The sequence below is a fragment of the Rutidosis leptorrhynchoides genome, chromosome 7, assembly GCF_046630445.1.
Source record: "Rutidosis leptorrhynchoides isolate AG116_Rl617_1_P2 chromosome 7, CSIRO_AGI_Rlap_v1, whole genome shotgun sequence".
Classification (NCBI taxonomy): domain Eukaryota; kingdom Viridiplantae; phylum Streptophyta; class Magnoliopsida; order Asterales; family Asteraceae; genus Rutidosis; species Rutidosis leptorrhynchoides.
Window position 1 is genome coordinate 321,001,502 of NC_092339.1, and position 17,627 is coordinate 321,019,128.

Consider the following 17,627-nt stretch of genomic DNA (forward strand, 5'->3'; position numbering starts at 1 on the left):
TTTTGTGCCTTATATCCGTATTTTGAGATATTTACGTTTTATGTTTCATATATTTATGTTTAATTTATTTATTACTAAAAGTCAACGTTAGATCTAACTCGCCCCCCATCTCCAACGACTCGTCCCTCCAAAGTCCACCCCCGATTCGTGACTTCTACGATCTTATATTGATGGCATGCATTTAGAATTTGTCATGTTAATGTAGATTTGAAAACAATGGTCTTTGTACACATGATGTTGCTATCAAATTCACCAATATACATTCATATTGTTCTTTTAACATACAATTGTTATTCATTCAACATTGGTCCTAGCAACCATATAAACAATCATTCATCATCTTCATCATACAAAACAAATGACAATATTCTTCAATCATTTACATCGTACACCTGCAAATCCTGATTCCTGAAAGCCCTTAAGAGAAGCATTACAATTTACAAACCAGACAATATACAAACAAACTTTAGGTTGAATTGATTAAAAAACCTACAACAGATTCAAGCTAATATGCAAAACAAAACAATTAGACTCAAATCCATAATATAATTACGAAAAGTTTCGATAAACAATAGAAACAAATCTCAATTTTTTTTTACAAAAAGTCGAAACCCCTCAACTGCACTTCCCCTCTTTTATCTGCTGAAACCAGCATACACCATAACAATCAGCAAATAGAGCTTTATAGTCGATACAACTCGCTCTTATTTGCTCATTAAAAAAACCACACACACATATTTAATTCCATTACTCATTTGTACCATCATCGAAACTACCACCCGTTGTGTTTGTTCTCTTTCTGTCTCTCCAATTTTCACCCCAAACTTTAGCTTCCGCCACAGCCCGTTCTCGTTCAAGATCCCGATTCCGTGCCGTCTCTCTAACCCTCATATTCCCAGGATTATCCATCTGCGAATCCGGGTCATCTACCGGACCCCAATTTCGACCCGACCCGCCACCTCCGTTACTACTCTCACCATCCCCAACATCAGAACGAGTCAAAGATTCTCGCTTTCTATAATCAGGGGAGTTTTTGTAAGTAGAAGGTGAACCGAGGGGACGTTGCTCACGCATGGAGTCATCAAAACTGTCTAAACCACCACCGTCACTCGGGTTCCTACGGTCTGTTCGGCTCCTGGGTGTACCTGACCCACTGCCTCGGCTAGCTCGCTCGGCTCGAGCCGCTTCGGGGTCGTAGGTTTGAGAGGCTAAATAGGTTAAAGCTGTCACAACGTCACCGATTAGAGGTCGTGTTGCGGCTTGTTCTTGCAGACACATGGCTGCAACCGCAAGTGCTTGGTAAAGTCCTCTTACGGGATAACGCCCTTGCAACAATGGATCGGCCATTTTCGGGAACTTTCTCCGGTCCTTAAAAAGTGGCCGGGCCTAAATTGCACACAAAAGATAATTAGATTATAATAATGAAACAAGTAGTATCAACCATTGATTGTTTATAACGGGTCAAAAACGAATCCAGACTGAAACGGGCATGTATCTTTTAGGAGTCAAAGGAAGTTGGAATTGGTTGATACTACCTGTTTCATTGACGCCATTTCGGTAAACGGGTCAAAATTGACACCATTTTGGTAAACGGGTCAAAATTGACACATTTTCGGTAAACAGGTCAAAAGTTGACACCTTTTCTGTAAACGGGTCAAAATTGACACTTTTTGCTAAACGGGTCAAAATTACACATTTTCGGTAAACGGGTCAAAATTTGACACCTTTTCTGTAAACAGGTCAAAATTGACAACGTTTTGGTAAACGGGTCAAAGTTGACACGTCTAATTAAATCTTAGTTAATTGCATAGACTTACCCAAGCAACAAGGTTATGTTCTCCAGGAGCACGGGTGTTGTCAATGGCCTTTCGTCCAGTAATAAGTTCAAGAAAAACGACCCCGAAACTATAAACATCAGACTTTAACGTGAGTTGACCAGTCATAGCATATTCAGGAGCACAGTAACCATATGTACCCATCACCCTGGTGGACACGTGTGTTTTATCACCAACGGGACCCAATTTTGCAAGCCCGAAATCTGAAAGTTTAGGGTGGAAATCTTCATCGAGAAGAATGTTGGATGATTTTAAGTCTCGATAAATGACCGGAGGGTTCGCTTTGTCGTGCAAATACTCTAAACCCTTGGCTGCACCAGCTGCAATTTTCATCCTTGTGTTCCAGTCCAAAGGTTCTTTATCTGGTTGAAGATCTGAGAAAAAACGCACCATAATTATTAAAAACGCCAATGACCAAAATCAACAATCTTAAGGTACCTTAAAATAAATAAAAAACTAATAAGACGAGAAATCGACCGTAAACTAAAGGAGATCCTAAACATGAGTCAAATTCAAAGATAATAAATTGTGCATGGATGATAACTAAACAGTCCTAAGGTTTCAATAGAAGTATAGTTGCAACCTGACAGAATCATAATTCAAAATCTAGTTTCTTTCATAGCTTTACTATCCAAGTAAACAAAACCGAATAATATATTAAAGAAAATTCATGATAATTGAAAACTGAAATTACTAAAACTTGAGGAAATCCGATAATTTCAGGTTCAAAATTCTACATAAGGCTATGAAGGGCAGAAATTACAAAATTATCAAAACCAAATAGCCTAACCGAATCATCTATTAGGTATCCTAATACAAGGTTTCACAAGTAGCCGAACCGAATCATATATACCGTGTACCCGGTAGCCTAATACTATCTAATCACAAAAACAAATCCATATTGTATTGGAAACACATATGTATGGTCAATAAATCATATACAGTCGACAATAATTACTCATTTAATGGATATTTTTGCCCAATATAATACGTGTTGCAGAAGTGTAAAGTAAATATGGTATATAGCTAGAAGTTTCCTGTAACTATACCTGGCAAACGGGTCAGAGGTTAGGTCGGTTTGGGTAACGGGTCAAAATGGTCGAGTTGAAATGGGTCATGGGTTAAACGGGTCAAATTTTTAAACGTGATCCAAATGGGCCGGGTTGGGTAACTGGTCAAAACGGGTCATGGGTCCAAACGGGTCATATTATTTACATTTGATTTTGTTACATTTATTTTATTATTTTGTTTATTATTATTCATTATTTATATTTTTATATATAAAAAAAATATTAAAATACATAATAATTGATATAACCATGAATGCTTTCATTAATGTTTGACGGATGACACTTGTTATGCTCAACCCATTTTACCTATTCACAAGACCCATTAGATCTATCTCTATTTATTGAGTTTTAGGAATTGATACCCATTAGACTTGTTCTTTTATATTTTGTATAGGTTGGAGGAATACCCATTGGACCTTTTTCTTACCTTGTAAAGCCTAATTTTTCTCAAGACCCGATTGACCAAAAAGCATGACTCAATTGACATAAATTAATGAGTATGGATCTCAATTGCCAAGTATACCCGTAACAATTGCAAAAGATGTGATTGTAATAAGGGTCTCTCATTTTACTCTCAAAGCTTTAGGCTTTAATACAACATAAATATATAAATAACACAACAACAACAACAACAACAACAATACCCAATCCCACACTTGTAGGGTATGGGGGAGGTGAGACGTAGACAATCCTTCCTCTACCCTAGGACAAAGATATGTCATTTCACCACCCCGAGTGAAACACTCACAAGAGTAGAGAAAGTCCTTCCTCTCTATGTTCGACGGATAAATATATAAATAACAATTCTTAATAAAGCTTGAGTATATCATGAAATTAAAGAGGCGACCCACTCTTTTTCTAAGTTATTATAAGGAGCGAACCTCACACACATTCAAAAGTTCAATTTAATCAGTCAAATTCAGATTTAGAGATCGAAGTCGGATTTATTCAGTAAAAATCGGTCAGATACAGTCAAGGTCAAAGTTGGTCAAAGTCCGATTAGCCCCCGACTAGTTGGCAACTTGGCCAATTAGTCTCTAGGTCCCCACCGACTAGTCCCACACTAGTGACTTTTACAACCTTGGCTGGCAAAATAAAGGATGCACCCTGAGGTGCTGCTAAGGAATCAAAGTAAAACATATGGAGCACCAATTGTCTAAGGGGTCAAAATTATAAAACAAAAAAGAGAGAATATTAAGTACGACCACAATGAGGGTTTAACACTGTAAACTTGTAGTTTGCACTTCATTTTTGAACAATCGGCATACTCGAAAAAGTGTAAAAAGAAACACGAGCACTAGTAGCAAAAACACTGATCGGTATTGAATATTGTTCAATTCACTCATGGACTTATGGTTATACACCTAGAAACGACATCATTTAACAACACGATGAACTTGGATCATATTGTAAATGCATAAAGAGAAAGGGCTATCCAATGAACCATGGGAAGCATAATTCGGAATTGAGCCAGAAATAACTACTGAGATAAAATTGATATTGCCTAATTAAGGGTAGTAAGCCGGTGGAACTGGTTCACTAGTGAGAAGATTCCGTAAAAGTCCAACTATATTTAAAAAAGTAAAAAGGAAAAACCATCTTTTTAAGCTCTAACTACCGGTAGAGTCTCTAACACAACGTTAGATACGAGGGAGAAATCTAACCGTGCAAAAAGGGTGTTATTGATGTCAGGTTTAGTTCTCATTAAGTGCTAGGAAGAAAGTGCTGATGTGGTGCTTATGTGCAATTGTGCAGTCAGTTCTAGGAGAAAGTTTAGGAGAAAGTTTAGTGATAGATATTTGTGGTCTTAGAAGTTGTAAAATAGAATATAAAAAAAATAATTATATATTATCTTGTATAAAACGTATATATAGAAGATATACAACTAATTATTAACTAAAAGTTATTTCGATTATTAAATATAAATATTTCGATTTATTTGTCCACCTCGAAACCCCGAATTCCGAAATGAACCTAAATATATCGGTTATTGCATGATTAGAAATCAAACCATAGGTTTCGTCGTCTATTAAGTTAATTCTGTTTAATTATTTTGACTTTTTAAATGCCATTCAGTTTTTCTGAGCATCCCTATTGATACACGGTTTAATCTTTGGACTAGCATATTAAAGACAAACTTTAACTTAACACTACACGATATAGCGACTCCTTCTTGACATACAAAGTATTGTTTTTGGAAAAAGAAGGCAATAATAGGGCAGGAAAAAATGATCCGAAAGAGTGAAATAAATTAATGAGTATGTGATGCTTCATTGTTTATTCACCATGTCACACACACACACACACACACACACACACAAACTATCTAGTCAATCAGACCATTTTGTCATGCATGCAAAACCAGTTAATGAAGTTAGAAACATTAAAGATCAATCCTTTTTCAGCATAAATAATATATATTGCCTTTTCATAAGTAAAATGATGTAAAACGGTAATCTCTCCAGATGTGCTTCATTATAGACCAACTGTACTTCAATCCTACATAATGTTAGGCAGTGTTGTACATTAATTGAGTTTGAAGTTTGATTGTACATAAATTCAAGTTCTTATTTAAGAAATTTATGGTACAGAATCAACTATTTTATACATATATAAATATATTTAAGAAATTATAAATAAAGTCAACGTTGGTCAACGACCGATGCGTCCCCGACGCGTCCCCGACTCGGCCGACGCGTCCTTTTTAGATCTCGACCGATGCGTCCACGACTCGCGACTTTTACAACCTTGATGTTAGGTGTTCTTTAATTCACATATTTATATTGATATTGATATTGATATTAATTTTATGTGGTAGATTTTAGAAGTTTTGGAACTGTTTTGGATATGATGAGGCTGGAACATATTATACATATGAAAAAGGTGGTATTAACAATAAGACAAGGATGTGGAAATTTCAGGTCCCGGTAATAATGAACATAATTCCAATGAACCATGGGGAGCATAATTAATTGACGGAAACAGCCAAACAAATGTGCAAAAAATCTATAAATTAGGAATTAAGCCAGAAACAACTACTGAGATAAAACTGATTTTGCCTACTTAAGGGACCGTAAGCCAGTAAAACTAGTTCACTAGTGAGTAGACTCCGTAAAAGGGTAAAAGTCTAACTACTAATTACGAAAGTAAAAAAAAAAAAAAAAACATTAAGCTCTAACTACCAGTAAACTCTCTAACATGAATAACAAATTTTAGAACGTTAAATAGGAGGTAGAAAAAATATCTGACCGTGTAAGTGATCCTCAAGTGATCCCAAAGGCATAAACTCATAAACAAGGAGACGTTGGTCTCCATCTGCACAATAACCGATTAAATTGACGAGATTTGGATGATGTAAAAGGCTAAGCATGAGAACCTCCACTAAAAACTCTCGATTTCCTTGAAGACCGTTTCGATCAAGTTGCTTCACTGCAACTACCTGCAAACAACGCCATGTCAGCATACCATAATGAAACCAATTTTGTTATGCATTTTGAAATTGATTTATCTGATTATTGTGACTGGCAGCAGCCGTAGTCATCAGTAATCAGTGTTTGCATATGCAAATACTACTCTGATTATCTGCTTTCATAATAAGTTTGTCTAACCCATTTCAACACTAGTGCAAAATTTAACCTTTTAAGGGTAAAATTATATTTCCATAATTTTTTTTTTAACCTAATTCTTTACCAAAAATGTTTATCTACCTATAAATCTCTTATGTAATAAAAAAAATGATTACTATACGTTCAAACCGTCGAGTACACAACACTATCTTCTACGTCCAGTATTGTTAAAGCGAAAATTTCTTAATCTTGTTATTCATAATCACATCACAACTAAAATTCTTATTATTCATAATCGCATCACAACTAAAATTCTTGTTATTCAAAATCACAACACAGAAGGCTTTCGATTGCCTCAATTGGGAGTTCTTGTTGGATGTTATGAAATGCATGGGGTTTGGTTCTAAGTGGATAAATTGTATTCGATCATGCCTAAAATCCGCATCTATCTCGGTGTTAGTTAATGGTTCTCCTACTAGTGAATTTTCACTTGGTAGGGGAATTACGCAAGGTGACCCGTTGTCACCTTTTCTCTTTATCCTAGCCGGTGAAGGATTGAACATTATGTCGAAAATGGCTACCGAAAAGGGACTCTTCAAAGGTGTTGAAATTGGGGATAATAGAGTTCCGATTTCCCATTTACAATACGCCGACGATACTATCTTTATTGGGGAATGGAGTAGATCGAATGCTTATAGCCTCCAAAATCTTCTAAATTGCTTTGAATTGGCGTCCGGGTTAAAAGTGAATTTCAATAAAAGTTGCCTTTATGGTATTGGAGTTAGTTCGGAAGAAATTAACCATGTGGCATGTTGTCTAGGGTGCAAAGTTGGTAGTTTCCCTTTTACATATTTAGGGCTACCTATTGGTGAGAAAATGTCTAAACAAAGAAATTGGGATATTGTGGTGGAGAAAATTAAAGCAAGGCTTTCGAGTTGGAAAATGAGATCGTTGTCATCCGGAGGAAGAATTGTGCTAATCAAATCGATCCTAAATAGTCTTCCATTGTATTTCTTCTCTCTCTTTCGTGCTCCGAAATGTGTGTTAAAAATATTAGAAAATTTGAGAAGAGTGTTCTTTTGGGGCGGGTCGGATACGAGTCATAAAATCTCGTGGGTTAAATGGGAAAAAGTTGTTTCACCTTTTGATTCGGGCGGGCTAAATTTGGGTCTTCTAAAACACAAAAATTTGGCTCTCTTGGGGAAATGGTGGTGGAGGTTTTTAACCGAAACCAACTCCCTTTGGTGCAATATTATTCGTAGTATTTATGGGCATAACAGTGGCTTGGATCTAGGGATTGAAGAAATTCGATCCCTAAGTCCGAGTGTTTGGCGTGATATCCTTTTGGCAGGTACCGAGATTACTGAGTTAGGAATTCCATTCCGGGACTCTTTTTACAAGAAAGTTGGCGATGGATCTTCAACAAAATTCTGGAACGAGAATTGGTCGGGCAAAGGACGATTATGCACACTCTTTCCAAGATTACACACTCGATATGGATGATCAGGTACTGGTTCGGGACAGAATTGACTGGGCTGCTGATGGGCCGAAACTAAAGGCAGAATGGACTCGCGAGCCAAGGGGGCGTTGTACGGATGAGCTGACAGAATTGGAAAAAATAATCGGGGACTATGACTTTGATCGAGACAAACAAGATGAGTGGAAATGGACACTCACATCTAACGGTAACTTTACGGTTAAAAGTCTTACTTCAATTATTTATGTTCATTTTTATACGGGTTCCTCCTCGTTCGTTACTATGCGGAATAATTTATTACCGAAGAAAATTGGAATATTTGTTTGGAGGGCTTTTCAAAAACGTCTCCCCGTTAGGAATGAACTAGATAAGCGAGGTATAGACTTAGACACCGTTCGTTGTCCGTTATGTGATGGCGATATCGAGACCGTTGACCATTCCTTACTTAGATGCAATAAATCTCTGGATATTTGGAATCGGATCTTCTCATGGTGGGGTTTCGGCTCAATACCTAACCTTAGTATGAACGAAATTCTAAGTGGGGATTGTCCGAATAATTTGACAGAGAATGGGAAGCGGATGTGGCAAGCGGTAGTGTGGGTTTGTGCTTATCTTATTTGGGTAAATAGGAATAATGTTGTTTTTCGAGGAAAAGGTTGGTGCATTCCGGTGGCAATAAACGAGATTCAAGTAAAGGCTTTTGAGTGGATTTCCCATCGAGTTAGAGGTCGGAAAATAGATTGGTTGACTTGGTTATGTAATCCCAACACTTATCTTAATTAGTTGGTTTTGTCGTGAACGTAGAATGTGCTTAGTTTAGATTTTGGTTGCTCACTTTGCAACTTGTCGGGATTGTAAATTGCTTGGGCCGTTTTGGCTCAAACCTTGTATATGTTTCGAGTTTAATATATTGTTTGCTTTTCAAAAAAAAAAAAGTTCACTGCTAATGTAGCATTATCAATTATCGACATTTCAGCATGAAAAAAAAAAAAAAATACATGAATGATCAAATGTAATCACCTGTCCCGTGCTTTCCAGCCGACCTTTATAAACACGCCCAAAACCACCTTCACCTAACAAACATTCAGGCCGAAAATTCTTGGTTGCAGCAGCGAGCTCACGAAACGTAAACGTCTGCGCTGCAATGTTTGCAGTTTGTCCATCTTTTGCAGCCATCTGTTCTTTCTTAGGATCCAAACTAACACGAGATTTCGATTTCCCTATAAAAATTATCAAAGTTTAATAAACCACACAAAAACCTAAAAACAATATCATAGCAAATGTAAAATTCTCGTGTCAAAACTCAAAATAGATCTTCAAGCTACATTCTTAACCCACCACATTATTTCAAACAAATTCACAAATTTGCACACACCCACTTCATCAAATCAAGAAACTATCTTTCTTAACAGATCAGACTAAAAATTGAAGTAACTTACATACCCATATAAAATTCAGAATAAAAATTTGAAATTTAAGATGTAAAAAGTGTAAATTACCTGAACTAACCCTACTGACATGATGAGGTTGATGAGTAGCTGAACCATCTTTCCCAATATCTTTCTTGGACACTTCTTTTACACCATTTCCATCTTTGTTTGATGAACCAAAGCATGGAAAACACCCACCCATGCCAAAAATAAAACAAACCCACAAATTATATCTAATGGGTTTATATACCCTTTTAATATCGTGTTCTGTACATACAAAATTATACAAAGATTGAATCTTTTTCCTAAATTTTATTGAAAAATGAAAAATTGGAACACGTGAGCTTATACATCAGTGACCGATGATCAACAGTGGCTTGCTGTTTCTCACCAAAAACAAAAAGCAGATCAACAAATTGAAGAAACTGATGGTCGGAGAAGAAAAAGGGAAAAAAAGAAAATTAATTTATTTATTTAATAGTAATATCTTTCTTGTGATATGGGGGTAGAAATAGAAATAGTATAATTTTGCTTTTCAACTAAAAAGTAAAGAAAAATAGAAATAGAAATAGAAATAGAAATATACTGTAATTAAAAAGGATAAATAAATGGGTGCTGAAAATATTGGAACTTTGTTGCTATTTGGGTAATAATTAAAAAAATGAGCGGTTGATATAATGAATAATTAGGTGAAGTAGATTTTGGTGTAATAAGTGGCGTTTAAGTGTTTGATGTGGTTTTTTGGACTTATGGTGTTTTGGGATGATTTTGTAATCTCGTCTTTTGTAATACCGAGTAAATTACGGGTCTAGGCCATCATTAACGGCTACGGTGGTTTTTGTGTTGGGTTGGTGGGGTCACTCAATATATATGCTTTCACACTTGCAAAAATTACATTCGGGAGATAAAAAAAAATATATAAACAATTTAGAATTTTACTAAGACCATTTCTATCGATACGCTCTCAGAGATGTGTTCTCACCTTAGCCCTCGAGGGCGCCGATATCATTCATGTACCCCACCTAGCTCTCAAACTCTTTCTCCAACTTCGCCTCGAAAAATTTCATATATACGCACAAGTGAGGACGAGCTAGGAGAGATAAAAAGTTTGTTTATATTGTATTTATAGCTTAAAAACTTGTACTTTAATTTATTTAATTAATTTTGTGAGGTATGAGATGTATGTGGAGTATGTCATTTATGTTAGTGGTGTGTGATGGAGAGAAAATGAGAAGGAAATATAGAGAGAGAAAGCTGATGTGACGTTAATGTGATTTTATGTCATGTGATGAAGGATGTCATGGATTGTAATGATCTAATGAGAGCCATAAAACTGCATTACTATTAATGTGCATTAAAAAATTGTAAATAAATACATATCGACTTTATAGTGGTTATAAATTAACAATTTAGGATTTTACTAACGATAATCCTTAAAGTTGTCGTTAATAAAAAATTTTATTTATCACATTGAACTATTACATCGTTTTTTTAACGACTAAAATTTTATAGAAAGGATTAACGAGGAGCTAGTAAAAAATTACAAGCAATGGCTTAGTCATAAAATCCGATTACAATGAAAGGTTTGATTATATCTAACATCTAACCAAGAAAAAGAATAAAGTCTAATGTGATCAAACAAATCTCTTTTCTTTGAATTTGAAGAAACATAGATGTTATCGTTCCGATATCATCAATCTAATAAAATTGTATTTTAGAAACGTACCTCTAGCCCAAAAATAATGGTTCAGTTTTACTTATGAATTTTTTTTCTCAAATTTGGCTTACAATATTTCGTGTGTTATGTATTATTGGATGATTGACGAAAACAACGATCATATACTCATTTGTTATGTAATTTTGTGTTATGTATTATATTATAGTGCTCTCAATGGTGACAACTTAGTCTTCCGGGACTACCTGCCACATCAATCACATCAGCACTTCTTTTCCAAGACTAAATGAAATGTCCCGTTCATATCGATTTATAAACGTTCCATATTAATTGATTTCGTTGCGCGGTTTTGACCTCTATATGAGACGTTTTTCAAAGACTGCATTCGATTTTAAAACAAACCATAACCTTTATTTTATCGATAAAGGTTTAAAAATATTACGGCGATTATCAAATAATGATAATCTAAAATATAGCGTTTTCACACGATTATTACATAATGGTTTACAATAATATTACACATCAATTTAAGTCTTCGAATGCAGTTTTTAAACAATATTATACAAGCATGCTGACTCCAACTCTTGTCCATAAATTAGCATGCAACAGCGGTGTAGTGACCCGAACTTTTCCATGTTTATATATATTAAATGAAATTGATATTTACATGATTAAGTGTTTCCAACATGTTAAGCAATCAAACTTGTTAAGACTTGATTAATTGAAATAGGTTTCATATAGACAATTGACCACCCAAGTTGATCGGTGATTCATGAACGTTAAAACTTGTAAAAACTATATGATGACATATATATGATTATATATATAGTTAACATGATATTATGATAATTAAGTATCTCATTAGGTATTTTAACAATGGGTTATATACATAAAATTGTGTTTATTGAATTAAGAAACTCGAAACGATATATATAACGATTATCGTTATAACAACGTCTTACTAATTACATATGAATCATATTAAGATATTGTTACACTATGTTTAATCATGATAAATGATAAGTAAACATCTCATTATGTATATTAACAATGAACTACATATGTAAAAATAAGACTACTAACTTAAGGATTTCGAAACGAGACATATATGTAACGATTATCGTTGTAACGACATTTAAATGTATATATATATATATATATATATATATATATATATATATATATATATATATATATATATATATATATATATATATATATATATATATCATATGAAGATATATTAATATATCATAATATCATGATAATATAATAATTTAACATCTCATTAGATATAATAAACATTGGGTTAACAACATTTAACAAGATCGTTAACTTAAAGGTTTCAAATCAACATTTACATGTAACGACTAACGATGACTTAACGACTCAGTTAAAATGTATATACATGTAGTGTTTTAATATGTATTCATACACTTTTGAAAGACTTCAAGACACTTATCAAAATACTTCTACTTAATAAAAATGCTTACAATTACATCCTCATCCAGTTTCATCAACAATTCTACTCGTATGCACCCGTATTCGTACTCGTACAATACACAGCTTTTAGATGTATGTACTATTGGTATATACACTCCAATGATCAGCTCTTAGCAGCCTATGTGAGTCACCTAACACATGTGGGAACCATCATTTGGCAACTAGCATGAAATATCTCATAAAATTACAAAAATATGAGTAATCATTCATGACTTATTTACATGAAAACAAAATTACACATCCTATATATCTAATCCATATACCAACGACCAAAAACACCTACAAACACTTTCATTCTTCAATTTTCTTCATCTAAGTGATCTCTCTCAAGTTATATCTTCAAGTTCTAAGTGTTCTTCATAAATTCTATAAGTTCTAGTTTCATAAAATCAAGAATACTTCCAAGTTTGCTAGCTTACTTCCAATCTTGTAAATTGATCATCCAACTTCAAGAAATATTTCTTATTTACAGTAAGATATCTTTCTAATACAAGGTAATACTCATATTCAAACTTTGATTCAATTTCTATAACTATAACAATCTTATTTCGAGTGAAAATCTTACTTAAACTTGTTTTCGTGTCATGATTCTGCTTCAAGAACTTTCAAGCCATCCAAGGATCCTTTGAAGCTAGATCTATTTTTCTCATTTCCAGTAGGTTTATCCACAAAATCTGAGGTAGTAATGATGTTCATAACATCATTCGATTCATATATATAAAACTACCTTATTCGAAGGTTTAAACTTGAAATCACTAGAACATAGTTTAGTTAATTCTAAACTTGTTCGCAAATAAAAGTTAATCCTTCTAACTTGACTTTTAAAATCAACTAAACACATGTTCTATATCTATATGATATGCTAACTTAATGATTTAAAATCGAAAAACACGAAAAACACCGTAAAATCGGATATACGCCGTTGTAGTAACACCGCGGGCTGTTTTGGGTTAGTTAATTAAAAACTATGATAAACTTTGATTTAAAAGTTGTTCTTCTGGGAAAATGATTTTTCTTATGAACATGAAACTATATCCAAAAATCATAGTTAAACTCAAAGTGGAAGTATGTTTTCCAAAATGGTCATCTAGACGTCGTTCTTTCGACTGAAATGACTACCTTTACAAAAACGACTTGTAACCTATAATTCCGACTATAAACTTTTTTCTGTATAGATTCATAAAGTTAAGTTCAATATGAAACCATAGCAATTGGATTCACTCAAAACGGATTTAAAACGAAGAAGTTATGGGTAAAACAAGATTGGTTATTTTTGCTTGTTGTAGCTACGTGAAAATTGGTAACAAATCTATATTAATCATATCCTAGCTAACTTATATTGTATTATACATGTATTCTAATATATTATGTAATCTTGGGATATCATAGACATGTATGCAAATGTTTTGACATATCATATCGACCCATCTATATATATTATTTGGAACAACCATAGATACTCTATATGCAGTAATGTTGGAGTTAGCTATACAGGGTTGAGGTTGATTCCAAAAATATATATAGTTTGAGTTGTGATCTAGCCTGAGACGTGTATACACTGGGTCGTGGATTGATTCAAGATAATATATATCGATTTATTTCTGTACATCTAATTATGGACAACTAGTTGTAGGTTACTAACAAGGACAGCTGACTTAATGAACTTAAAACAGTAAAACGTATTAAAAATGTTGTAAATATATTTTGAACATACTTTGATATATATATGTACATATTTGTTATAGGTTCGTGAATCGACCAGTGGCCAAGTCTTACTTCCCGACAAAGTAAAAATCTGTGAAAGTGAGTTATAGTCCCACTTTTAAAATCTAATATTTTGGGATGAGAATACATGCAGTTTTATAAATGTTTTACGAAATAGACACAAGTAAATGAAACTACATTATATGGGTGAATGATCGAAGCCGAATATGCCCCTTTTTGCTTGGTAGCCTAAGAATTAGTAAACCGATCTACTAATTAACGCGAATCCTAAAGATAGATCTATTGGGCCTAACGAACCCCATCCAAAGTACCGGATGCTTTAGTACTTCGAATTAGTTTTTATCATGTCCGAAGGATTTCCCGGAATGATAGGGGATATTCTTATATGCATCTTGTTAATGTCGGTTACCAGGTGTTCACCATATGAATGAATTTTATCTCTTATGTATGGGATGTATATTGAAATATGAAATCTTGTGGTCTATTATTATGATTTGATAATATATAGGTTAAACCTATAACTCACCAACATTTTTGTTGACGTTTTAAGCATGTTTATTCTCAGGTGATTATTAAGAGCTTCCGCTGTTGCATACTAAAATAAGGACAAGATTTGGAGTCCATGCTTGTATGATATTATGTAAAATCTGCATTCAAGAAACTTATTTTTGATGTAATATATTCTTATTGTAAACCATTATGTAATGGTCGTGTGTAAACGGTATATTTTAGATTATCATTATTTGATAATCTACGTAATGCTTTTTAAACCTTTATCGATAAAATAAAGGTTATGGTTGTTTTAAAAATGAATGCAGTCTTTGAAAAAGTCTCATATAGAGGTCAAAACCTCGCGACGAAATCAATTAATATGGAACGTTTATAATCAATATGAACGGGACATTTCAAGCGGAAGCTCTTAATAATCATCTGAGAATAAACATGCGTTGAACGTCAATAAAAATGTTGGTGAGTTATAGGTTTAACCTATATATTTATCAAATCGTAATAATAGACCACAAGATTTCATATTTTCATTTCTCATAAACAACATGCAATCTGCATAAAAATCATTCATATGATGAACACCTAGTAACCGACCCTAACAGGATGCATATAGAATATCCCCTTCATTCCGAGACTCTCATCGGACATGATAAATTGAAGTACTAAAGCATCCGTAACTCGGATGAGGCTTGTTGGACCAAATAGATCTATCTTTAGGATTCGCGTCAATTGGTGGCAATTATAATAAACACCAATTCTTAGGCTACCAAGCTAAAAAGGGGCATATTCAGTTCGATAATTCAACATAGAATGTAATTTTGATCACTTGTGTCTATTTTGTAAAACATTTATAAAACTGCATGTATTCTCATCCCAAAAATAATAGATTTTAAAAGTGGGACTATAACTCACTTTCACAGATTTTTCCTTCGTTGGAAATAAGACTTGGCCACTGGTCGATTCACGAACCTATAACAAATATGTACATATATATATCAAAGTATGATTTAAATATATTCACAATATTTTTTATTACGTTTTTATGATTTAAGTTTGTTAAGTTAGCAGTCCTCGTTAGTAACCTACAACTAGTTGTCCACAGTTAGACAAATCAATATATATTATCTCGAATCAATCCACGACCCAGTGTATTCAAGTCTCAGGCTAGATCACAACTCAAAGTATATATATTATTTTGGAATCAACCTCAACCCTGTATAGCTAACTCAAACATTACTGCATATAGAGTGTCTATGGTTGTTCCGAAATATATATATAGATGGGTCAATATGATATGTCAAAACATTGCATACGTGTCTATGGTATCCCAATATTACATAATATGTATAATACAATATAAATTAGTTAGGATATGTTTAGTCTAGATTTGTTACAAAATTTTCGTAGCTAAAACTAGCAAATTTATCCAATTTTGTTTTACCCGTCATTTCTTCGTTTCAAATCCGTTTTGAGTGATTCAAGTTGCTATGGTTTCATAATGAACTGAAATTTATGAAACTAAACAGAAAAAGTATAAGTTTATAGTCAAAAATACAGGTTACAAGTCATTTTTTAAAGAGGTAGTCATTTCCGTCGAAAGAACGACATCTTGATGACCATTTTGAAAAACATACTTCCACTTTGTGTTTAACCATGATTTTTGGATATAGTATCATGTTCATATGTAATAAAATTTTTCCAGAAAACAAACTTCCAATTCAAAGATTAAGATAGTTTTTATTTTTCTAACCCAAAACAGCCCCCGGTTTCACTACGACGGCGTATGTCTGGTTTTACGGTGTTCTTCGTGTTTTCAGGTTTTAAATCATTAAGTTAGCATATCATATAGATATAGAATATGTGTTTAGTTGATTTTAAAAGTCAAGTTAGAAGGATTAACTTTGTTTGCAAACAAGTTTAGAATTAACTAAACTATGTTCTAGTGATTACAAGTTAAAATCTTCGAATAAGATAGTTATATATATATATATATATATATATATATATATATATATATATATATATATATATATATATATATATATATATATATATATATGAATCGAATGATGTTATGAATATCATTACTACCTCAAGTTTAGTAGGTAAACCTACTGGAAGTGACAAGAAATGATCTAGCTTTAAAGGATCTTGGATGGCTTGAAAGTTCTTGAAGTAGAATCATGACACGAAAACAAGTTCAAGTAAGATTTTTACTCGAATTAAGATAGTTTATAGTTATAGAAATTGAATCAAAGTTTGAATATGAGTATTACCTTGAATTAGAAAGATAACCTACTGTAAGTAACAAAGGTTTCTTGATCTTAGATGATTACTTGGAATGGATTAGAAAGCTTGGTAGTAGACTTGCAAACTTGAAAGTGTTCTTGATTTTATGAAACTAGAACTTATAGAATTTATGAAGAACACTTAGAACTTAAAGATAGAACTTGAAAGAGATCAATTAGATGAATAAAATTGAAGAATGAAAGTGTTTGCAGGTGTTTTTGGTCGTTGGTATATGGATTAGATATAAAGGATGTGTAAGTTTGTTTTCATGTAAATAATTCATGAATGATTTATAATATTTTTTGTAATTTGTGAGATATTTCATGCTAGTTGCCAAATGATGGTTCTCACATATTTAATGACTCACATGGGCTGCTAAGGAGCTGATCATTGAAGTGTATATACCAATAGTATATACATCTAGAAGTTGTGTATTGTACGAGTACGAATACAGGTACATACGAGTAGAATTGTTGATGAAAATGAATGAGAATGTAATTGTGAGCATTTTTGATAAGTAGAAGTACTTTGATATGTGTCTTGAAGTCTT

The 17,627-nt window shown here is 33.3% G+C and overlaps 1 protein-coding gene across 1 annotated transcript; it reads right to left on the minus strand.

Moving 5' to 3' along the window:
* Window positions 1-351: 351 nt before the first annotated feature.
* Window positions 352-9,844, minus strand: LOC139857785 (serine/threonine-protein kinase PBL27-like). The gene is made up of 5 exons (XM_071846627.1): window positions 9,448-9,844; window positions 8,969-9,168; window positions 6,155-6,344; window positions 1,818-2,209; window positions 352-1,386 (listed from the first exon to the last, which is right to left on the minus strand). Exons 1-5 carry the CDS (start codon window positions 9,578-9,580, stop codon window positions 748-750), a joined length of 1,554 nt encoding a protein of 517 aa, XP_071702728.1. The 5' UTR covers window positions 9,581-9,844; the 3' UTR covers window positions 352-747.
* Between the last annotated feature and the right edge of the window lie 7,783 nt (window positions 9,845-17,627).

Coding starts and splice junctions, on each gene's coding strand:
- LOC139857785 (XM_071846627.1), bottom strand. CDS start 9,580: ATGGGTGGGTGTTTTCCATGCTTTGGTTCATCAAACAAAGATGGAAAT. Junction 9,169..9,447: donor TGTCAGTAGGGTTAGTTCAG/GTAATTTACACT, acceptor TAATTTTTATAG/GGAAATCGAAATCTCGTGTT. Junction 1,387..1,817: donor AACATAACCTTGTTGCTTGG/GTAAGTCTATGC, acceptor TGTGCAATTTAG/GCCCGGCCACTTTTTAAGGA.